The 22,358-nt window shown below is 37.5% G+C and overlaps 1 protein-coding gene across 4 annotated transcripts in view; it reads right to left on the bottom strand.

Annotated features, from left to right (window-relative positions):
* Window positions 1-5,269: 5,269 nt before the first annotated feature.
* Window positions 5,270-22,358, bottom strand: part of MTMR7 (myotubularin related protein 7) — a 60,357-nt gene continuing 43,268 nt past the window's right edge. For 3 of the 4 annotated variants that reach the window (XM_042871863.1, XM_042871860.1, XM_042871861.1), the window contains exons 7-14: window positions 18,866-18,998; window positions 14,561-14,670; window positions 11,610-11,735; window positions 10,828-10,877; window positions 9,248-9,448; window positions 8,215-8,355; window positions 6,234-6,360; window positions 5,270-5,814 (exon numbers count right to left, since the gene is read on the bottom strand). In XM_042871863.1, the coding sequence (XP_042727797.1) occupies window positions 5,455-5,814; window positions 6,234-6,360; window positions 8,215-8,355; window positions 9,248-9,448; window positions 10,828-10,877; window positions 11,610-11,735; window positions 14,561-14,670; window positions 18,866-18,998 (1,248 nt within the window). In that variant the 3' untranslated portion in view covers window positions 5,270-5,454. The remainder of the gene's footprint in view (window positions 5,815-6,233; window positions 6,361-8,214; window positions 8,356-9,247; window positions 9,449-10,827; window positions 10,878-11,609; window positions 11,736-14,560; window positions 14,671-18,865; window positions 18,999-22,358) is intronic. The other variant, XM_042871862.1, reaches the window with a different exon arrangement.

Here is a 22,358-nt window from a genome sequence, read left to right as displayed (position 1 = left end):
AGTCCTTCATTTTCTCCCTTTTTATTTTCTGTCTCAAAGTGTTGTTTCTATTTTTTAAGATTTTTTTTTTTTTTTTATAAAGCATTTAAAAATTCATCCTCTAGAACAGAAGCTCAGAACACCCTGAATCCATCAGTGGTGTACTTAGTCAATTACAGATATCCTGTAAAACAAATAGGAATGGCCAGCCTGCTTCTGGCTCTTGCAGGATATGCCAGTCTGCTGCTGTCTTTGTCAGTGCTGTTGCTTTTTATTTTCTTTTGTTGTCCTTTTGGTTTAATACTAGTTGTGCCAATGCAAACACTTCTTAAAGCTAGCTTTCTTAATGTCACCAGAACACATAATAAAACACCAATTATTACTCTGTGAGAGGTAACTGGAATCTAGCATGCTGATAGTTCATAGTGAAGCATGTTCCTTACCTTATTTTGCAGAAATGTGAGGTGTATTTGTAAATTGAGCTTCAAGCAATTCCCTATAAAGTGAAAGAGGATTGAAACTGCTGTTAGATGCATATCCTACAATCTTTTGAAATGTGTTCAGCAGTCTGAAGTAATAGGTTGCATACAGTGACTGGTTTCTGAAGACCTTCCCGTGTCACATCCATAGTGAGGTGTTTTGCTGAACGGGAGAGTGAAATAAATAAGTAAGAAATGTGAAAGTAAGGAGGTGACTTTGGTGTTTTTGGTGCTGCAGTAGTTTGGGGTGGGAGCGACAGCCCATTCTGTTTTGTAACTGCTAATTGAGCCTAGTTGTGCCTGTTAAAGTATCTGATCTCACCGCAAAATGTTCTCCTGTTCTTTATTTTTCTGTAGTTGATTTTAGTCCTCTTGGCAAGAGGCTACTTAAATCCAGAACTGATTGCTCCATATAGCAATTGTAACTCAATGGTATTTTAAAATTTCTCTGGTCTGCAGTATGTCTGAAATCAATTAGGCTTCCTTTTAGGGGGAAATCGCATACAACTGCTGTTAATGGTACATTCTGTTGGGGATTATAGAAGAAAGCTTTCTTAGATTTCACAGCTCATTTTACATGCTAAACAATTCTGAAAGACAAGGACTGTCAGATATGTACAGCTATGCTAACCAACGCTACAAGCAAAAGACTATAAAAATTAGTTCTGAGTAATATCTAATCTTTAATTGTCTTTTTTGCTCTGTACATACTGCTTCAGCTTTGCCACTTTGGACCTTGATCAAATGCAGAAGTTAGAAATCTTTTAGTCGTGTTTCTGACCGAGTTCTAATTACTCCCACTGAAGACTAGGAACGGTCTCTTAAGAGAGAAAGCTGAAATAAAACACAGGCAACACAGTTAAAGTCAGCTATTACAGCCTTATTGTGTACATTACTCTGAATAATAAATACTGTACTGTGTTAAACTTACAAATAAAGGCTTTGGGATTTTTGACAAATTTGGTAGTTGTTTTAAATTACGGATAGAGTCATGCATTTCAGATGTTGGGCTGGAAACCGGTGGTGCAGAAACTACTCAAAAAGATAAACTTCCATTCTTTGTATGCAGTGTTTTGAGCTTTTTTTGTTTAACTCTTTGAACTGCAGTAATTCCTGGAGTCATCTTCATTAAAATGGGTTTTGAAAACCCGTATTGCAGCTCTAGTTAAAGCTTTTTTTACATGTTTTGGCTTGATCAGATAGTCCTAGAGATCAAATATAGTAATAAGCTACAAAGAAAGCCTGTCTACCAGTAATAAGTGAGTACTGTAGCAAAGTAAGAAAAGAACTGAAATTTTCAGTCATTGAGTACAGTGCATTGTTCAAAATACTTCCGCAAGCCACGGACTTAAAAACACGTCCTTGCTTCAGTTCAGTCACTGGTTCTAGTGAACCAGTAAAGTCTAGTTAGATTCTTTTACAGAATGCTTCATATTAGAAAGCTACTGAATTTTAAAACAGTATTTGCTGGCTTCTGGTGCCTTACTGTTACCAGTCTAAATAATGTAAGTTAAATGCTTATTTTAATATTCTTTTCTATCTCCCAGTTCTCTGGTAATGTTTCTGGCCTTTCTCAATACAGGTTTGCTGTACTTCTGTTGAAATCTTTATCCTCGAGGCAAAGGCCACCTCTTTGTTATTGCTGTTATTGTATTATTTGTATTGCCAAACATCTTCTATGCTATGTAAACTCACTGTAACTTCTAAGAGTGTAGCTCCCCCCCTCACTTAATTTTATGAAGGGCTTTCCTCCCTGTTCCTTGCTTTTGGTAAGATCCTTCCCTCTAGGCTGTCTGTACAATTAATGAATATACAGATGTTATGGTATAGCAGAGAGCTTGGCTACGTAGCTGTTATTACGCCAAAGCAGGAAACAGAAATGATAGGTACACTCACCTGTATCCTGGGCTTGCGTGGAAAACTCTGGTGGAGTGGATCTCCAGAAGAGATCCTTCCCCACTCGTAGCCAAGTCTTAAAAGGATCTAGGAGAGGTGCAGCCAGGCTCCACCCCTTTCGGCAGCACAGGTAAATTGCCTTCACCTGTGCTCCTGTGGCTCATTGCTCGCCTCAGGTGATCAATCAGAGGTTCAGGCCATGATTCAGCAGTTCCCATACAGCTGTCCCCTCCAACTTTTTCCATCTTATTTCTCAACTTCTCAGAATCAATTACCAGTTTACTGCCTTTGTTGATGTTGTGTATAAAGCAGCTGGTCAATGCTTTTTAATGCTTTTTCGTTCCATTCTTCAGCCAGACATCAGCTATTTGATTCACTGTTTGATCCCGTTAACTTCAGTGTCCTTTAGATACATATTTTCCTACTAAAGAACACCATGAAATGAGGTTAAAATTACTCTGCAAAAACCTATAATGCTTTTCTAATTCCTTGTTCTCAGCTGTTTGTTATGCTCATGTGTGTCATATTGCAAATTACAGAGGGTTTATGCCAAATTTGGAAGAATTTGCAACGGAGGGAGGATCCCTGCAAGGCTCCAAAAAAATACAGTTGTTCATAGCGTGGTTTTCACATCTTTGTATTCTGCATTCCCTAGAAAAATTAAAGGGATGTAACAGATTCCCATGTAATAAACTCAAGTCAATTAATAGCAGCTTAAACAACTTGATTCAAGTGTGAAATAAAAAGCCACCTTAATTTCATCCAGGATTATGAAGTAATGTAACCATCTGTCCATGACCTACATATTTATTTGGAATTGTTTCTCAGCACTAATAATGTCACAAATACATAGCATTGCAATGAAAACAATAGTAGTAGTGCAAAATTCCAAGGATTCAAAGACACATCACAGCAGACTGCTAAGCAGAAACTTCATTTAAAATGTTAGTATGTCAATATTTCAGGTGTAAAGCTAGTTATAAGGAATTGCATAAGCAACATGAAGATAGTACTTTGAGTTTGCATATGTTCCTGTTCTGCATTTGTTTCTAAGCATGTCTAATACAGTACAATACCATGATATACAATTCTACATTTTAAAGATGCGAAATAATATTACCCACTCTCAAACTCATTTTTAGGAAGAATAGTTGTCCATATTTTGTTTTCAATGCTGACTTCACAGCATGTTTCTTTACTTTGAGAAAACCCATTCAAAACTTCTTCTAATACCGTTAAATTTGACAGGCTACGTTCAAAATATGAAACATTTTTAAAAGTACAATTAAAATCAGGACATTCGTTTAATAAAAAGCCATGGAGATTAAAAACCAGAAGGCTGTAGATTTTCAGCAGCATGTAATTTATCATAGCCCTATTTTTAATTGAGTGACAGTGGTTTATCAAACTGAGGCTTGGCCTTCCCAGCACAGCAGTAAGATAAATCCCGCTGTTAAGAATTGAATTATTTGTTCAAAGACAGTAACTTCCTTAGGATATTAATAATACTGAAGTTTAGCTACTCATTTTTAATAAGAAGTTCTTAGAACAAAATGAAAAGACATCTCACAAAAGCAACTGGACTAATAAAATCTAAAGCTTCTAAATTGAGGTATATTTATATAATTCAGCCTGTAAATCTGTACTTCAAGGAGAAGTACAAAGTGCAATTAAAGTAAACTTACATTACTACCATGCTTTGCTTTACTGGAGCTCAATACCACATGAGTGCCTCCAAGCCAGTAAGAGCAGATGCAATAATTTTATTGTTAATTCCTTCCTATTAAGGAGTGGGGAAAAAAAAAAAAAAAAAGACTTGCAAGCACTGCAGTTTGATGTTGAGGCCTTTCAGTGTGTTTCAAAACATCCTAAGTGGTTTACTTCCATATCTGTGATTATGAAAACTATTGTACCTACTGTTGAAAATTATTAAAACAAACTTGAGATTATATTTTCTATTCTGTTGTTCCACTCCATCTTTAGTATTAGAAAAGGAAAAAAAAATTCTTTGAATTAGTCATTTTCTTAAATTAGCATTACTATGCTCTTCTGAGGTTGGCAAGTGCTAAAAAGAGAAAATTTTTGTGCAGATAAAAACACCTTGGTTTTGTTTTTTAAACAAAACTTGGAAGAAATATTCTTCATAGGAATTATTGTATGGCAGTAACTTTTAATTCTGAATTTAAGCAGTGCTTTCATAAATGACTTTTATGAATGAGTTTGGACTCCTTATCACCTGTGCAGTGTGTGTGTCTTACTCCCACTGAAATAACATTGATTAGGAGTCAAAATAGACAGGATTTTTATTATGTTTAGAATCTTACGGCCTAACATCGTTCATTTTAAAGGTATTCTTTGCCATAAAGACTGTAATAAGTATTGTTATATTGATTGAAGTTTTGCTCACAGAAACTTCTGAACTTTCAGCACTGGTTGAGAATCAAGTACAATTGGGATGCAGTCACATTCAGCAGCTGCAGCTTGTAAAGAATCTTTGGGCTCAATACTGCATTTGTTCCCTTCAGCAAGCATGTTCATTTGCTGGGTTTACATTGCCTTAAAGGACCGTAGTAGGAGAAAATGGAAAGTAGTTGCTGGAGTTCAAAAAAACAAAACAAAACAAAACCAACAACACTGCTCATGGGAAAAGAAAGGAATATAAGGTTATGTCCAAGGGCAAAAAAAAATCTACAAAAATCAGTTTTGACTAATACACCAGTAAGCCTGGTGCTAATGAACCTTCAGCTTTGTCCGTACATAAAGTACTTCAGAATTTTGTGTTTCTGGAGAATAACTATTAATTTGTACAATAAATAATTATGGAAATGTACAGGGTGAGGAATAATTATGTGCAGCATTGATAAAGTGAAAGGAAACACCACATCGGCTTAAATAAATATTCATAACATCAGAGATTAGCATTATGTCTTTAATAATGGCTTGTTCTGCTAAATCTTTACTTACATAATTGCACAGTTCCCTTTCTTTGGATTACTTCTTCAGGCCACAGACAATTCCCATTCTTCATCTGATTAAAAGTTGTCGCTCCAGACCATGAAGGACTCAGCTGCATCTTGATCCTTGCTGCTGTGAAGGCATTTCAGACTGCCAGGCATACAGCTTCATCTGAATCCTTGCCACTGTCTTCGCTAGGCAAACAGCCACCTGCACTTGGGGACCTACAGCTTAAGTCCTCCACACCAGACTCTTGGTCACTGTTAGCTGAGAGGTCAGGATCAGAGCTTTTCAGGTTGTCCTGTGTCAAAATCAAGGCTGAATCTTCTTCATCCCCTTGTGAAGGGCTCCGGGATGGGAATGATTTCAGATCATTGCTGTACTCTTGGGGAGTGTTAGCTAAGCTGTTGTTGGAAGCAGAAAGCACTAACTCTTTGCTTCGGTCTTGCTGCTTACTCTTGACTTTATTTCCACTTAATTGCAGTTTTTGAAGATTTGCCAATCTCTGAAATAAAGGAGAGAGTATATATTACATGCACACATTTAGGACTCAGTTTTCCTTTTAAGTGTCTTTACCTTTTGAAAAACAAAGAAAGAAAAACTGCCCAACCCAAGTGGCACCCTATAAACCTATTTGTGAAGTATGCGGAACTGAGTTACTAAATGATACAAAATTAGCTTCAGGAATAGTATTTGTGCACCAACACATGATTTTTTTTATTCCTTAAAGAAAGAAGTCCACCTTTGTGTCTTATGGACGCCAAAAGCAAAGCATTCCTAGCAATTTATGTGAGGATGTGGACAGTGGATGGACATCCTCATGGCAGAAATGGACAAGGCATGTAGGAGACTCTTCCACATGTGGAATCGGGTTTTGTTTGCCATTAGGTCTGAATGTCCCAGGTTTTAATAAGTGCTTATTACCTCTCCCAAGACTGCCAGTTCTTCTTCCAGCTGTTGAGTCTCCTCCTTCACTGCCATCAGATAATCAATGACTGACTGTCGAGGATGCAGCCCCTTTTCAAAGCGGTTGTACATACCACTCCAGAATCTGAAATTGATGGGGTGATCAGTAATTTTGTGAGATGGCTTCAGAAATACAGAATACTTAAATACATACTTTTTTTTTTTCTCCTTTTTTCCCAGCTGTCATTGGAGTGTGTACACGTTGCATACATTCATTAAATATTTATTTGGTAAGGTTTACGGTTCATTTACATTAGGTCTATGCTGAAGATGCAAATCAGTGGACAGAGATTGAACCACTTCTTATACGAAACAGAGAGAAAGCTGAATGACTTAGGTCATAGTGAGCTTTGCATGGCTCACTGATTCAGGCTTTCAGCAATTCATCTCATTGTGGATAAGCAATGGCACAGCCTATCAGAGGAACAAGTATCCGCCAAGAGTAACGCAAACTTTTGCTACAGTACTTTCTTCTATTTACATTGTGTGCACTTCTAAGCATTGAGCTCTTTTTCATCCCTGGGAGAAAAGAACTCAAACTCAAGTCTGTAGCTTGCTATAGCGCTCTTCTGTTTTCCTCAAAGCACGTGGCCAGAACCTGACTTTGGAAATATAAGTAGTTCACCAGACAGGTTAAGTAACTGAGAGAGCTGCCCTTGGATGCAGCAGTCAAGAAGCTATTGAGTACATTATTTAAGTCAGATTCTCTCCTAAGTTTATCATCTGATAGCTCATGTTTGGAAATCCTCACGCAACCAAGTAATTCAATTAAAATCAACTGGATTACTCATCCAGTGGAGTATCAGTATTTTATAAATCTCACTTTACCAAAGAATACAATTAATAGCTATTTTTAAACTCTTTTAAAATGGCTATGACCTGGGAGAGCAGACATGAAAAAATACAGTTCCTGTCACCCAGGGTATTTATTTTAGCAAATGATTTTACTTTTTATTAGAAAACAAGCTAATTGATTTTGCTTAAGTCACATTTTCGTGTATTTCTAATCAAGTTCTCCTTATGTTAAGATTAATCGAACTATTAATTACTTGAGTCAGGATGCCAATACCAGCATTGCAAAAATTAACAGGCATTGTTAAATTTTGAAAAAATCTTAGTAGTACACACAACAGGTTTTACTTGATATTTAAGTATAATGTCAACATGGAGAAAGTCTGCCTTTTGTTTTTGTCCGAATGCTTGGTTTGGCAATTAAACTGTATCAAATTATGATTGCAAAAATGACTGCAAATGGAAGAAGTTTAAATAAATTCAAATTTAGAAAACATTGATGACAACAGAACTGAAATAGCTGCTTCTCAGTGGAAGATGTGAGTAACCTCAAAATTAGGACACACAACTATCAATATAGCTCTAATCTTAAGCTTCTTTTCAGACTAATACTCTGCTGTGGAATGCTGCAGAGGTGTTGGCTGACTATGAGCATGCAAGGAAGAGACACATTGCATCTGAATCTGAATTCAGACTCCATACATTTTCGAATAGAATCATAAATACAAAGGCATTATTTTCTGTACTAACACATCTGTGAGGGTGTTCTCCCCCCCTTCCTAGCATCCTCCTTTGGCTTGGTTGTTATGCATAAGCCTAGCTTAGGACTGATAACGCTGTCCCACTAAATGCTACGACTATGAGCCAATCATCTTACCCCATAAATAGCGAGCAGCCTGAGAGCCCCTTGAGCTCTAATTCTCATAACCAGACTTCATGTGATCTCCCCAGTTCCTTCTAACCACTGAGATGCATTAGTGACTGTGGTCACAGGGTGTGATATGTGGAGTAATTATTGGAGATAACTTATTGGGATATTCCTCTCTTAAAATTAAAAAAGTGCTGAAGAAACCTCCTGGGTGGAATGCAGCAAATATGCAAGGAGTCTGTTCATTGACAATTCTCAAAGGCAGGAAATATTACCTACTTGTACAAGAAGTTGCAGGGAGCCATCTGTGGGTGCAGGGTCCCCCAGGTTTGACTGTGGTCTGGTCTGTACAAAGGATTCAGGTAATCTGCACGATTTTTCCACAAGTGAGCCCACAGTGAATATGTTCGTTCTTGGATTCTGAAAAAATATAGTCAAGTATATAAACATGTCTAGCATGCTTCAGGTATTGATAAAGCTCTGTTAAGGCATTCCAGTGCTCTTTTTGTAGTCAGCTTTATACTTCCTTAGCAGAATTAGATGTAAGTTGTAAGTACAGGGAGGCCTTGGTGAAACTGGGAGGGAGTCATTTGTAACTCGTGCTGGTCATACACACTTGGTAAGCCTGATATCTGTATGAATGCTAACTGGCTGCAGAGGCTGAGTAGTCATTTGTTTTCTCTACCCTGAGTTAAATTCAGTCATGTTAGGGCTTGTAATCATGTCACCAGCACTGACAGTTACTACACAAAATAATCTTTACAAAAATAATCTTTAGAAAATGATGCTTTACAAGGGAGTATCATGATTCTGTCAGGCAAAGAGACTTTCTGCTTCTTTTTAAGGTTCAATGCTTTTTATGTGGATCACAAAGGCTGGGTTATGGACACAATTTATGCCATATGATGGTGGAGTTGAGTATTGGCCAGGAAGCATGTAGTTCTCATATACATGTTAGGAAACAGAGGAACAGTGACTCTTAAACTGAGAACTTAACGAGGGTTAGAATCATCTTCAGATTTCTTCAAAGCTGCATGGGCAATTACCTTGTATTTTGTTAATGCAGTGGCTAAAGACCTAATGCTCTCTCATCAGTTCTCTCACTAATCCCTGTTATGCACACTACGGATTATAGTCACAGCAGAGTCCCACTGCAGAGGATCAACTCTTTTGGTATTAATCTGTGTCACTAGAAGATGACAACCAAGAATAATACACTGCACCTTGAACTGTATGAAACCTTGCACAGCTTCAACGCAGTAATACCCACAGACCTCGACAGAATAAAGGACTAAAGAAAAGGCCTTCTTACTTCAGCTCTCGTCTCTCCTTCTGGCTGTTACACAGGAAATTACCAAACTGGCAGGAATAGATGTGGTGTTGTATGTGGATCAGGAATCTCTCATTGAACTCAAAGGCACAAGGAAACTGTTCCATTAGCTGCCAGACACACTCAATGAACTGGTCAATAACAGGGGATATCTCCTTTGGATCTCCATCTAAATTGCCATACCTAAAGCAAGACAAAAAATGTTCAATTATAACCTGAAATATTCTGGGAAAACTGAATTAATGCTAGTGAAAACAAAACTCTCATTTTCAGCATACATGTATATCGTAGCTATTAATTTCTGAAATCTCAAACACAAGTATATTGTTACTTACAAAAATGATTCAAGACTCATGAAGTAGAAGGAAAGCAGAACTTATCAAATAGGAACAAAAGAGCTTACAGGTATCTTGTTGCCTCACAGCCAGTTACAGCTGGCTGCTGCATAGCTATGCTTCAACCTTATTACTAGACAGTTGTGCCACAGTAACAGAAGTCATCCTAAGAATAACTGCAACAACTTCAGCGAGCTATCCTGGACAGCCTCTGAATGGTAGACCACTGCCAGACCCAGAAAACAGAGCAGGAGATGAAATGCATAACTTTGGCAGGAAATAGTTTAAGGCTGCCCTCTCTTAGTTACATTTTTAGAAAGCGGGAAATTATTTACATGCTACTGTATCTACCAAGAGAATGGGAAACTTTCTATCTGTAAAACTGCTGGAACAACTTGCTGTAGAGGACCTTGAAGAATAGAAGCCTGAAATATAAAACACAGAAGTAGAACAGTACTTCAGAAGTCCTTCTAATAGGAAGGAGTATTTTTAATTATTCTGTTTGTCTAGTACATGTATAGTGTGTGTCTGTGTGCGTATACAAAAACATGACACATATATGCCAATGCAGTGAAAATCCATCAACATCTAAAATTGAAATTTCTACTTCTCCTGCTGGAATTTCACAAGTGTTGTAGCACTGCAAAGATTTCCTGAAAATTTGTTTTAACTACAAGATAAATTTATACTCGTATCAATCAGTATTATGTTCCAGATGCCCAAGATAACTTGTCAGATAAATGAAATGAAAAAGTCATATATTCGGACATTTCTGAGCAAATTTTCTCATCAGAAAAAAAAGCATAATAGGAAAAGTATATCTTAGTTGTAGGCATGTCTATGAGTTATCTATTAATACTATCCTAGAAGATGGATGCTTTCCTGAAATGTGAAGTCTTGGCATTGCTGAAACATCTGCTGGGTTCCAAAGGCATTTTACAAGCCACATACTTTTCTCTCGCGTGCATCTCTCATTGCACACAGCAACTGCAAGGCCAGCACTCAGTATTCCCAACAGCAATCTTTGAGTGCATATATAAGAAATATATGAAGAAAATATTTCACTTCAATTTTTCCAGGTAGCTAAATTATATAGTGGGAGAAAATGTGATACACTCAGGGTGTTTTGTTGATATGCTTTGAATGACAACAAGTAATAGAATGGCAGTGGAAAATGACAACATAATACATATATATATAGAGAGAAAAACCTTTGCATGGCCTTACCTGTGATTAAATTTGTGACCAAAGGAAACCCAGTCTTTTTCAATTAAAACCTAAAATGAGAATATTGCCTTCAATGTAGTGGAGCAGAGCTGACACATGTTGAAGCAGGCAGGAGAATGGTATAAACAAGTAGTATTAGAATCCCAGGTAATTTTCAGAATAAGCAGAAAAGTGACGAGCCAGATATGATGTAAGCAAGCAGTATTGGAATCTCAAGTGATTTTTACAGAAAGCAGAAAAATAACAAGCAGTGTGCACCACTAACAGCTCAAGAGAAAGTAGCATTCTTGACCGATGCAGGTAGGATGCTAGTATTTCAGCACAACTTAAATTAGTGTAATTCATCATTTTCTAAAAATAGAACCTACCAATGTTTCAAACCTCTTTCTAATAAGTGCCCATTACCTTAACAACTAGGGCTGGTTTGCTTTGAAAAAGGAACGGATTTTTCAACAAGCTCATTCATTGCAATCTAGTGTCCAGGGAGCACACAATTTTGACGCTCACAACTTCATGATGCCTGAAAATAAATACAAACTCTTGCTTGCACACACACAAAAAAAAAAAAAATAAAAAAAATAAAAAAATAAAAAAATCCTTAGGGCTTCAAGAAAGTTTTTTGGTCAAGATTAGGGAAAAAAAAAATAAATAGGTGTGTACCTAGCTGAAAAGGCATACTAAAGGAAATTTATTTTCCATTAGAAACAAAGCCATTCATCTTAACGTTCTCTAAAATGATACCATAAAATTTTTATTTACTCTCTGAAAAAGAACCTGCTTACCATGAATCCCTTCATAGTTCTGTAATGCGGATCCAAGAAAAGGCTTGCTACAGAGCAAACCTGGGCTGTTCTATCCCAGCCATCAGAGCAGTGAACAAGCACACTTACACCTTCCTCAGCCACAGCCTGAGAACACAGAAAAAGTTGGAGATTTCACAGACAGAGGAGAAGCAATGGTAAGAGAGGAAAAGTGAGACAGCACAGTAGGGAGGGCATTCATTTGGGAACTGGGAAAACTCATTCCATTTTTTATTCTGCCACAGACTTTCTGAAGTTTTTCTCATTTGCAAGGTCTTTATATTATCCTATCCTACGCAGCGTGGTGGCTGCAGCATCACTTGTTGATGTACCAGTACAGGAGGAAATGGGATCCATATCAACAGTGATTACACTAAAGGAGCAGTGAATCTCATCCCATGTGTCAAGCAGTCTTTCTAATTGCCAAGTTGTTGTCTATTCTGGCTATGGGTTACTTTCAGTACTTATAGTGAAGTTGTTTTACCTGCATGAATAACTAAATATGCCTTTAGGCTATGTAAAAAGAAGAGGAAGAAATAACCCTTTGACCGTACCCAGGATGGAGAAGATCTGGATCGCAGTACCAGCTCACAGTTCTGTGAATGCAAATGAGATCTAAATATTGGATCTGGGAACTTCGAGGAGAAGATTATAAAAATCTCATTTATAACACGTGATAGGAACTTTTCCCTGTATTTCAGATGAGAATAGGCACATTTTCAAAAATATACCAGCACAGCCATCTCGATGATGGCTTCACCAGTTCTCAGTGCAGAAGGCCAGCTGTGTACATGAATAATCTGACCACACAGATCACAGGACGATTAAAATACATCAGTTGCTCAGAGTGGACAGTTACTTAAAGCTAATTCAGCTACTGCTAATGCTTTCACTCACAGCAGCTGCAGAACAGCCATATTTCCACGTGATACCTAATTTCTCTCCTTGATGAATATGTCAATAATGGCAATGTCAGCCTCTGATGCCAGATGTTACCGTGGATATTACCACACCATACTGCATTAAACACATGCTTGTCATGGTTTGGGGCAAAGCCTGTAGCAGTGCTGAACATTCACATCTAATAAACAAGATTGTAACAATCACTTTAAAGTAAAACTCTGGAGAGAGAAAACTATTTTATACATAATCCAGGAGAAACACATAAAGAAAGGATTATACTAAATTCTCCAGAGTCTCGTGCTGCATTATTTTTGGAAGTTGAGAGTTATTTTAAATTCTAAGGAGTTTGGTATTTGTCATTTTTAAGGAGAACTATACTTAGAAAGCAGAGAAATAAAATAGTTTAGGAAAGACACTGCTTAGGAAAACAAACTTTTAGATTAAATGTGGGCTTAAAAGGGAACAAAGAGTAATAATAAATTATCTATGTTTATCTAAAGAGACAAGTATGTTCTACTAAAATAGAACCCATGTGGGCAGAAGACCAAAAACTGAGAACAGGGAACTGTGCAAATAAGAATAAGTCAAAATGCATGCCCAAGGAAGCATAAGAGTAGCAACCATATGGAGAAAGAATGCATTTTTTCATACATTAATGCTGAGTCACTGGCATACATTAATGCTGAGGAATAAGCTGGCAAAAGCTAATTAAATGACTTGATGTCTGTAAGCTAGTAGCGCTGGGAGAAAAAATGTGTGTTTATCCTGCAGCTGGTGTTCAGGTAAAAAATTACAACTGCTGAACAGGAAGAAGCAAGGCAAGAGAAATGAGCAGATGCTGAGGTGAGAGATCCATTAAGTTTGTCCATATATTCCTAAATGGAAGGTCTTGTAAATAAAATGGCCTTCACTAAAAAGAACTGTTCAGTTCTTATTTATGTTCTTAAAAAATAAGAACAGAACCAGTAAAAGATGCTGCTCAAGGATGGAAATAATAAAATCAAAATTACTTTCAGTAGATGACAAATATCTGTATTACTTGAGGATTAGAAGAAATAATTTCTTACTAAAGCACTTTTTCTCTGAAGCAGTTATCAAGCATTTAAGAGTAGAAGTCACTAGAGAGTTTGTCCGTTGTAATTGACAGGTACTGGGTTAGGAAGTGAATTTACATGTTAATGTTAGGATAATGTTAATATTCCTTTAAGACAAATTTAATGTGAAGAAGTAGTCATAGAGAAGAAACCTTCAACAAGGAAGCAGTGGAGAAGGCAAGAGGAATAGTGAAAGTAACTGTGATTTTAGCAGTGGTTGTCACTGTGTCTGGAAGGGACCTCTGGAGATCATCTAGACCAGCTCCCTGCTAAACCAAGTTCCCTACAGTAGGTTGAACAAGAAAATTTCCAGGTGGGTTTTGAGCATCTCCATAGAAGGAGATTCCACAACTTCTCTGGGAACTTCTTCCAGGTCGCTGTCACTCATGAAGTAAAGATTTTTTTTCATATTCAGATGGAACTCCCTGTGCTCCATTTTATGCCACTGCCCCTTGTCCTGTTGCCTGGCTCCATCCACTTGATGCCCATTCATTAGATATTTATAAGCGTTGATAAGATCTCCATTTAATCTCCTCTTCTCCAACAGGAAAAGTCCCAGGTCTCTCAGCCTTTCCTCACAAAGGAGATGCCCCAGGCCCCTGTTCATCTCTGTGGTCTTCTGCTAGACTCTCCAGTAGTTCCCTGTCTGTCTTGAATAAGGACATTATGGCAATAATAAGATACAGGATAGTAGAGGCTGCAGTAGATTTGAGATGTCCAGTGCAAAGTAACACAAACTTGTTTTTACCCCATTATCAAAGTGTCCGTGTAACAGCACCTAAAGATTGTTTCTCCTTATATGTGAAGCATCACAGGAAATATTAGTTTCAGGTACAACTTCACTGAAGACAACAGAAGTTACCCACAGACAAAGAATTTGGTCCTCACTTTCTACATCTGGTCAGCCCAAGTTCTGTTTTCGTGTTCACACTTTACCTTTGCAATAAAGATGCCAGCATCCATAATGGCTTTGATATGCTTCAGCCAGCCAGAATTTTCAAGGCCCCACAGGAAGTCACTCATTGAAGGCGATTTCATTTCACAAACTGTAAAATAAACTTCATCTTAAAAGCACAGTCAACATAGTCCCTTATGCTTTCAAAACTTTACTATTAAAGTAGAAGTAAAGTATTTACTATTATTACTATACAGCTACGAAATCTGGTTTAGAGGCTCCTGGTAGCAATGTTAAAGGGAGGACGGCTGGACAAGATGATCTTGCAGGTCGTTTCCAACCTTGAGATTCTATGATTCCATTACTTTCTCATACATTTGAGAAAGAGGGCTGTCTACAATTTCCCCACGTACATACACTTCAATTTAAAAATTGTTGTTGGGAAGCCTATTGCAGTCAGTTTACCAAATACATCCTTCTGAGCAGCACATGTTTTCCAAGTTGTATTGTGAGTGTAGTTCTCAAACTCTTTAAAGAAAGGGACTTCTACTTAATACTGGGGGCATAGAATCAGATAATACGCACATTCCTGCCATTGGACAGGCAGACAACCACTGAATCATGCCCCAGTCTCCTATCCCATCCACATTTGCAGGTGAAGTTGAATTAAGAAAATGCTCTAAGAACAGCGCCACTAAATTCAGCCTTTGGCATCACCACCTACAGTGGTGCTACAGGTAAAGCAGTTCACTCAATGGCTCCTTGTCTCTCAATGAAACCTTATTAAAATTTGACATGCAGCCAGGAAACACCACCTAAAGGCGAGGAAAAGTCATAACTCGACAAGGAAAACATTTTACTGAAAACTTTTCTAGCTCTGCACCATGTTTGAAGAAAATAAATCTCTCTCGGCTTTTACAACATTAAATATCTATCCAACAATATTCATTTGCATATTTTTTAATATTACAGAGTTTGCTACTTATTTCTTATTTCACAAGAAATAAAAAAGGCCACCCAAATCTCCGACAGATATTTGATTCCAGCAACAAACACCCAGCAATACTTGGTGTGATCTGTTCTTAGGAATGAGATATTAAATTAACCACATATATATATTACACATTTATTTTGATCCATGTACAGTTATACTGTCACAAAGTAAAAGACATTAACTGATGAAACCTTTAAGGAATACAGTGAAACAATGCCTTTTTTAAACCGAGTCAGTGTATTACCTGTGAATTAATGGTGTCTTACTAGACCTCCAAACATCTTTTAAAACGCTCAGTTAACTTTCATCTGTGGCAAAAATTCTATTCCTTTCAATGTGACCAAAATTTCATTTTATAGGACAAGTTCAGAGTTTATATCACATCTGAGTGTATCCGACTGCCCTCACTCATTTTAATTCAGACACAAAATAGCCTAATGTGTCCATGTGAAATCTTGCAATCCTTGTACACAGGGTCTCTTCCAGATGGTGATTTTAAAAGTCATTTTTGAAAGGTATTTATAAAAATGCATACATAGCAACACTGAGAGCAAACAGCTTTTCTCATGATTAATGCTTCTGTGCAGATGGAAGCATGACCTATTAGTAGCTCAATTTTGACTGAAGCTGCTGTCTCTGTTTACAAAAGTCCAAGGTAAAGCTAAATAGTGCTTTGCTCATTCCCACTGCCAAATTGGAATCAATATTTACCTACCACTTCACTGAGCAAAGTTCAGACTGTCCTAAACTAAAGGCACACACCATATATTTCACATGATTTTGGCGACTGATCTGGACCTTAATACTGAGTCCAGATATGAATTCCTAAGGGAAAAAATGGAATTTTCATCCCAATAGGGAAAAAAAGAAAGGTACCGGCATGAAAAAACAAAAAAAAACAAAAAAAAAAAGAAAAAAAAGAAGACTTGGAACCCTTTTTCAATCAGAACAACCAAGCAAACCCACTTGATAGCAGAACCTGGGAGAAATAAGACCTCTTGCACCCATGCCATGGGAAACAGCATTGGCTGGGCATAGGAAAATCAAGACCCTGTGGATAGAGGTCATCACAAATACCAGTCAACAGTCAGCACTTCAGTCTTTCCAGTGAGAAGTTCTTGTACCGTATTTCCTTCTAATACTAAGAATTATGCCCTGGAAGTTGTGCACAGGATCAAAACTAATGCAGGTGCCATCATGTACACCTCTATTTAAAGAATAAAATATTATATTATACAAAGCAGTATGAGGCAGAAGAGACAACAGTAAAACAATTGCCTTCTGGAGGGAAATTTCAGCAGCTTGAAAAAGATTTCTCTTCCATATTAAAGCGAAATCCTAACTTTTTTGTATGTTCTAAAAAAAGATTCATTATCCAACCAATTTAATATTACATTTAATAATTTATATTTTAATTCATTAAAAATTTTTGCTAAGATTAACATATAGGAACAAAGTTATGTTAAAGTTAATAGAGATAAGTTTGTTAGAATTAAAGTTAAAATCACAAATGAAAAAAAAAGAGAAAAACTGTCTGATGCCTTACATGAGAGAAGCCCTACTTATGCACTGAACTGCTGAATCATAAGATTCAGCAAAAGCCTGAAGTCTTGCAGTATTCACTTCTTTAATTTCTGATCTTATAGTCGGATCTCTAAATATGAGACTTCAGCACAACAAATACAAATCCAATAGAAAACAAAACAAAACAAAGATGTTTGCAGCAGATGCTAGGAAGTTCTGCCCCAAGCAACACTGTTTCATTTCATTTATTGGGAATTATGTTGTTACCTCTAAGTGTGGGCCAGGAACCCAGCTCATGAACTTCTGGTCTAAAATAATACACAGCTCTATCACATGCAGCCAGGCCAGTTGTTTACTGCTTCAACCTTGCTGGTCTCAAGCTGAGCAAACAAAGGGATGCGTTTGTTCAGCCGACCTCTGTTCTAGCCAAACAAGGCTTTGCAGTTTGCTAAAAAACCTTCTATTTTCCATTCTGAGACCTTACACTTCAAGTAACTAAGCAAGAATACATCATGATGTATTAAACACATCTTAACCTAAAATCTTCTGTAGCTCTGGGTACACTCACATCTGTAATCCACAGAGCAATGTTCCAAAAACCTTTCTCCTTCATCTGAACAGCATAGTTACTGAACAGGGACCACAGAAGTCCACTCAGACTGACTTAGAAACATTTGTGATCAAAGAGGACAGGACAAAGTAAATTCCTGTGCCTGCCTTCTTTGTTATTCCCATGCGAGGGTAGAACTTGGCAGAGACACTATATCTGTCAAAAAGCAGTAATCACATCAGCACTTCTCTGGGGAGTGGGGAATTCCTCTTGGGATGGCCCATCTCTACAGGAAATGAGGAGCAACAAGAGACTGTTCACATGCATCATCCTTTGCTTCTGGTTTTCAAAAATTGCTCTTATGTGGAAACACAACACATCTCTCCCTACGGCCTTCTTAGATTTAGAATTCATTGCACATGGATGATGGGATACAGTAATAAAGAATAAAGGGGTAGCAATAATAACAATAAAGGGGTATAGGTAGAGCACTGGGCCAAGGATAGCTAGATCATGCTGGCTGAGGAGCTGAACATTCAGAAACCTTCTGTTGATGATATACATGAAGTAAATACTGACACTACGTGGGCTGGAGTGATCATTATTTGCCTGTTAAAAATCAACAAATTAACTGTGGGTCAAGGATGGCTTGTTTATCCCTATCCTTCTCCAAAAAGTCCTCTTAGCAGCAATGTAATTCAAATAATAAATGGCAATACAGATGTGCTGCTTTATACACTAGTTATTTATAAAGACATTATTATTAATTTCCGTGGGATTATGAAGGTGCAGAATGGTTATACATATTGACTATTTCATAAATAGCCCTAATATGACATGCTCTATACAAAAAATGAATAAATCTCTGTTAAAATTGAAAGTAAAAAGACCAAAGGAAAAAAAAAAAAAAGTCATTATGCTTTGAGGTTGTTTTTTTTTAAGTCTTTGTTAAAGACTTTTTAAAAGTCTTTTATGTTTTCCACCACCGTTGTAGCCAGATATAAGCAATTTTTTCATTGTACCATCAAACTGTAAACTACGAAGGAAGAAGAAGTAGCAGAAAGGTATTAAAGTCAAATTACACTTGTCATTAATGTAAGTTTTATCTAGATTCTACTCATGAAATAAGGAGTTCTTGCAATTAGGAAAATTCTCCTAAATGTAATGATACCAGACGTCCATGAGCTAGCAGATAAAGTTTTCTTTTATTACTGATTTCAGAGAAGTTCTAGTTTGTGTCTAATCTTTTTCTTGGGATTCAATAAAGAACAGTTATACCTTCAAGCATTTTCTGCAGGCTATTTCTCATGACATGGATGTTCTCAATGCCTATGAATTGAAACTTGATGTTGGAGTAGTTGTCTTCATTTTCATATCCCTTCCCTGCTGCTCGGTTTGCCATTGCATTGAGCTGAAAAAAATTAGAGAAACTGGATGAAAACAAGTATAGAAAATATTCTTTTTAAAAGAAAGCTCATGGCCTACTGCAATAAATCAGTTATTTAAGTCAGGTGTAAATAGGAAGCATTTATCACAGTGTCAACACAAGTACTCTGGCACTGGGAATCTGTTTACAGTATATTGCAGTATGCTGGGTCACTAAGACTCTGATCTCTATTTCAAACACATTGAGTGCTAACTCAAACACAAGAAGAAAAAACAAAAAACCCACAGCTTACAAAAGGCTCTTCTGCAAGAGTGTACAGTTTTTAATTTGTTTTTAAAAGGCTATTTTGATTTGAGGTCAGCATTAAGTTTACTAGCAGAATATATCCAGAAGGTGGCAGTGTCTAATCTGTCATGCTACAGTTCCATGGCATACGCAGTGGTGTTTCCCAGAACAGACCAGATCACCCAAAAGTTGATACAGGTTCCTTTTCTGAAGCCTAAATTAATTTAGAAAGACAAGTTTAATTTAGAGAGACAAGTTTTCCCAAGATTACAGTGTCTTGCCTCCAGTTGAGAACACCGCAAAAGACAAAATCACCACAAATATCTTCATCTGCAATGCAGCACTATCAAATACTTTGCTTATGCTTCAGAAAAACAAACAAAACAAAAAAAAAAAATTGAAATGGAAGCTGGATTTTTAATAAATGATGTAGAGCCTCTGAACTTCACAATAAATGTCAAGGTACCAGGCGTAACGAAATTGTCAGCTTTACAAGGCCATCAAGTCTCTAAGCACGAGTAAAAAATTCTGTTCAAAAAAATATCTAATTTAAAATTTAGTGAACATTGCAAATCCATACTGAAAGGCACCAACAAAACTAGTTAAAAAAAAAAAAAAAAAAAAAAAAAAAACAGCATCTTCCATTTACTTAACTCTTGTGTAAAATTTCTTTTAGCTTGTAGCTTCCAATAAAGGAAAAATAGAAGGAAAAAAATAACCATAAAATTCTAGTCCACCAGCTGCTTGTTTGCCGATCTTTTTGACTGTCAACTAACAATTAAAAAAAAAAAAAACCACAAATAAATACTGCTTGTGAACAGCCATTTAAGGAGAGAATCCTCAGTGTGACTTGCTAGAAAGATTACAGTTATCTGTTGACTCCCAGTCTTTCTGTTTTGAAGCAGCCACCAGTGCTCTAATATAAGCAGCATGAAATCTCTCTCCTGATAAAAGCATATAGCTTCAGGAGGAAAGATCTGTAAGCATGAATAAGACACCATGAAATCCAGAAGCTCTAACTGAAACACGCCTAGTGCTTAACTGGCCTAATCCTTAGCAGTGCACATGCTATAAACTGTCTCTCCTCTAGCAGAGCAATTGTATCACACAAATCGTTCATTAGAAGAAATCTGAAATAGACTTTTTAAAAGTAAATAAATATAAGGTCAAATTTGCAAGGCTTTCAGGTACTCATTTTAAATATTGTCAGTTGCCAAACTTTGCAGCTGCTACAATATTTACTAACAATTTTTCTCCATCACCTATCCAAATTCCATCTGTTGCTTGTAAAGCAGTTGTTATTCTCTAAGTTGTGCCTGTCCCTGCTTAATTTCTCAGAATATGAAAATATAACCTCTAAAGGGAACAGAATTCACTTGTCAGATTTCCTGGCATCTTCTTTAGCGTGGAGGGTAATAAAATTCTAAGAAGATTAATAGAACTAATTTGTTTCACTTGTAAGTTTAAATTAACTTCTTCTGTAAACACACGGAAGAAGAAAATGAAGATGGTATCCAAAGTAAAATCTCTGTGCTAGTCATCTTGGTCTAGTTAAATGAATATCATTAATAGCCAAGTCACAAAGTATTTCTTAATAAATCCCATCAATGAGTGACCTACTTAATGAGAGAGGAGTACCAAAGCCGGAGAATCAGAGAATGTCTTGGGTTAGAAGGGACCTCAAGGATCATCAGGCTCCAACCCCCTTCCACAGGCAGGGCCACCAATCTCTCCATTTAATACTAGACCAGGCTGCTCAGGGCCCCATCCAACCTGGCCTTGAACACCTCCAGGGATGGGGCATCCACCACCTGTCCAGGCAGCCTGTTCCAGCACCATAGCACTCTCTGTGTAAAAAACTTCCCCACAATATCCAACCTAAATCTCCCCTCCCTCAACTTAAAACCATTTCCCCTTGTCCTGCCATTATCTAACCTTGTAAAAAGTTGACTCTCCTTCTGTTTGTAGGCTCCCTCCTTTAGGTACTGAAAGGCTGCAATGAGGTCACCCCACAGCCTTCTCTTCTCCAGGTTGAACAAGCCCAGCTCCCTCAGCCTGTCTTCTCAGGGGAGTGCACCAGCCCTTTGATAATCTTTGTGGCCCTCCTCTGAACTCTTTCCAACAGCTCCCTGGTCTTTCTTGTATTGGGGGTCCCAGACCTGGACGTGATATTCCAGATGGGGCCTCACGAGGGCAGAGAAGAGAGGGACAATCACCTCCCTGTCCCTGCTGGCCATCCCTCTTCTGATGGAGCCCAGGTTACCACTTGCTTCCCAAGTTGCAAGAGCACACTCCTGGCTCATGTTAAGTTTTTCATCCATGAGGACCCCCAGATCCTTCTGTGCAGGACTACTCTCAGGATTTCTCCTGCCAGTCTGTATGTATGCCTGGGATTTTGCCCTGGAATCAATATTATGTTGTTCTATGTGCGATAATGGTTACAACTGTTAAGCATGCATTATTTAGGCATCCAGGCCTGCATTTCCTATCCAAACCTGCTCTGAACACAGTGGTACTAATCCTTCTCTAGTGCTCACAACAACTGCAATTTCTGCAGAACTACCAGTAAGAAGGTATCGCTCTCACCTTCCCAATTAAAAAAAAAAAAAAAAAGTAGTATCTGCAGGTCAAACTGTCTTCCAAATTACAAAGTGAAATGAGATACCCCTGACTTTGTTTCCTTCCCCCATCTATAGCTCATCTCGCATCTACTAGGGATTGGATAGAGACGTCCTCCTTCACACGCTTTGTTAGGTTCAGCAGGGAAGAGCGTGTACTCCTGCTCCCACCTCCAGCCACCGAATCTTTCCTGGTCCTCATCACCCTGAGCTGTTTGCCAAAGTTGTGTACAAGCTGTATTACCTTCCAAACTCTTCTTGATCATTATTGTGTTTCCATGTTTCTGCATAGCATAATTCCTCCAAAGTTTTAGTCTTAGCCAAATATTTTAGTCAATTACAGACTGAGATAACTCAATAACATATTTCAGATTATCTTCCTAAAATACAAAACTGTTATTATAAACACAATATTCTAACAGGAATTATATTTCACTAGCCTCATTATTAACACTGTTAACTCTTGTGTGTGTGAAAATAG

Source organism: Lagopus leucura, unplaced genomic scaffold, assembly GCF_019238085.1.
Source record: "Lagopus leucura isolate 7727_CA_CO unplaced genomic scaffold, USGS_WTPT01 Super-Scaffold_100004, whole genome shotgun sequence".
In the NCBI taxonomy this organism is placed as follows: domain Eukaryota; kingdom Metazoa; phylum Chordata; class Aves; order Galliformes; family Phasianidae; genus Lagopus; species Lagopus leucura.
Note: the sequence above shows the minus strand (reverse complement) of the source record. Positions and strands in the feature narration are given on the sequence as shown.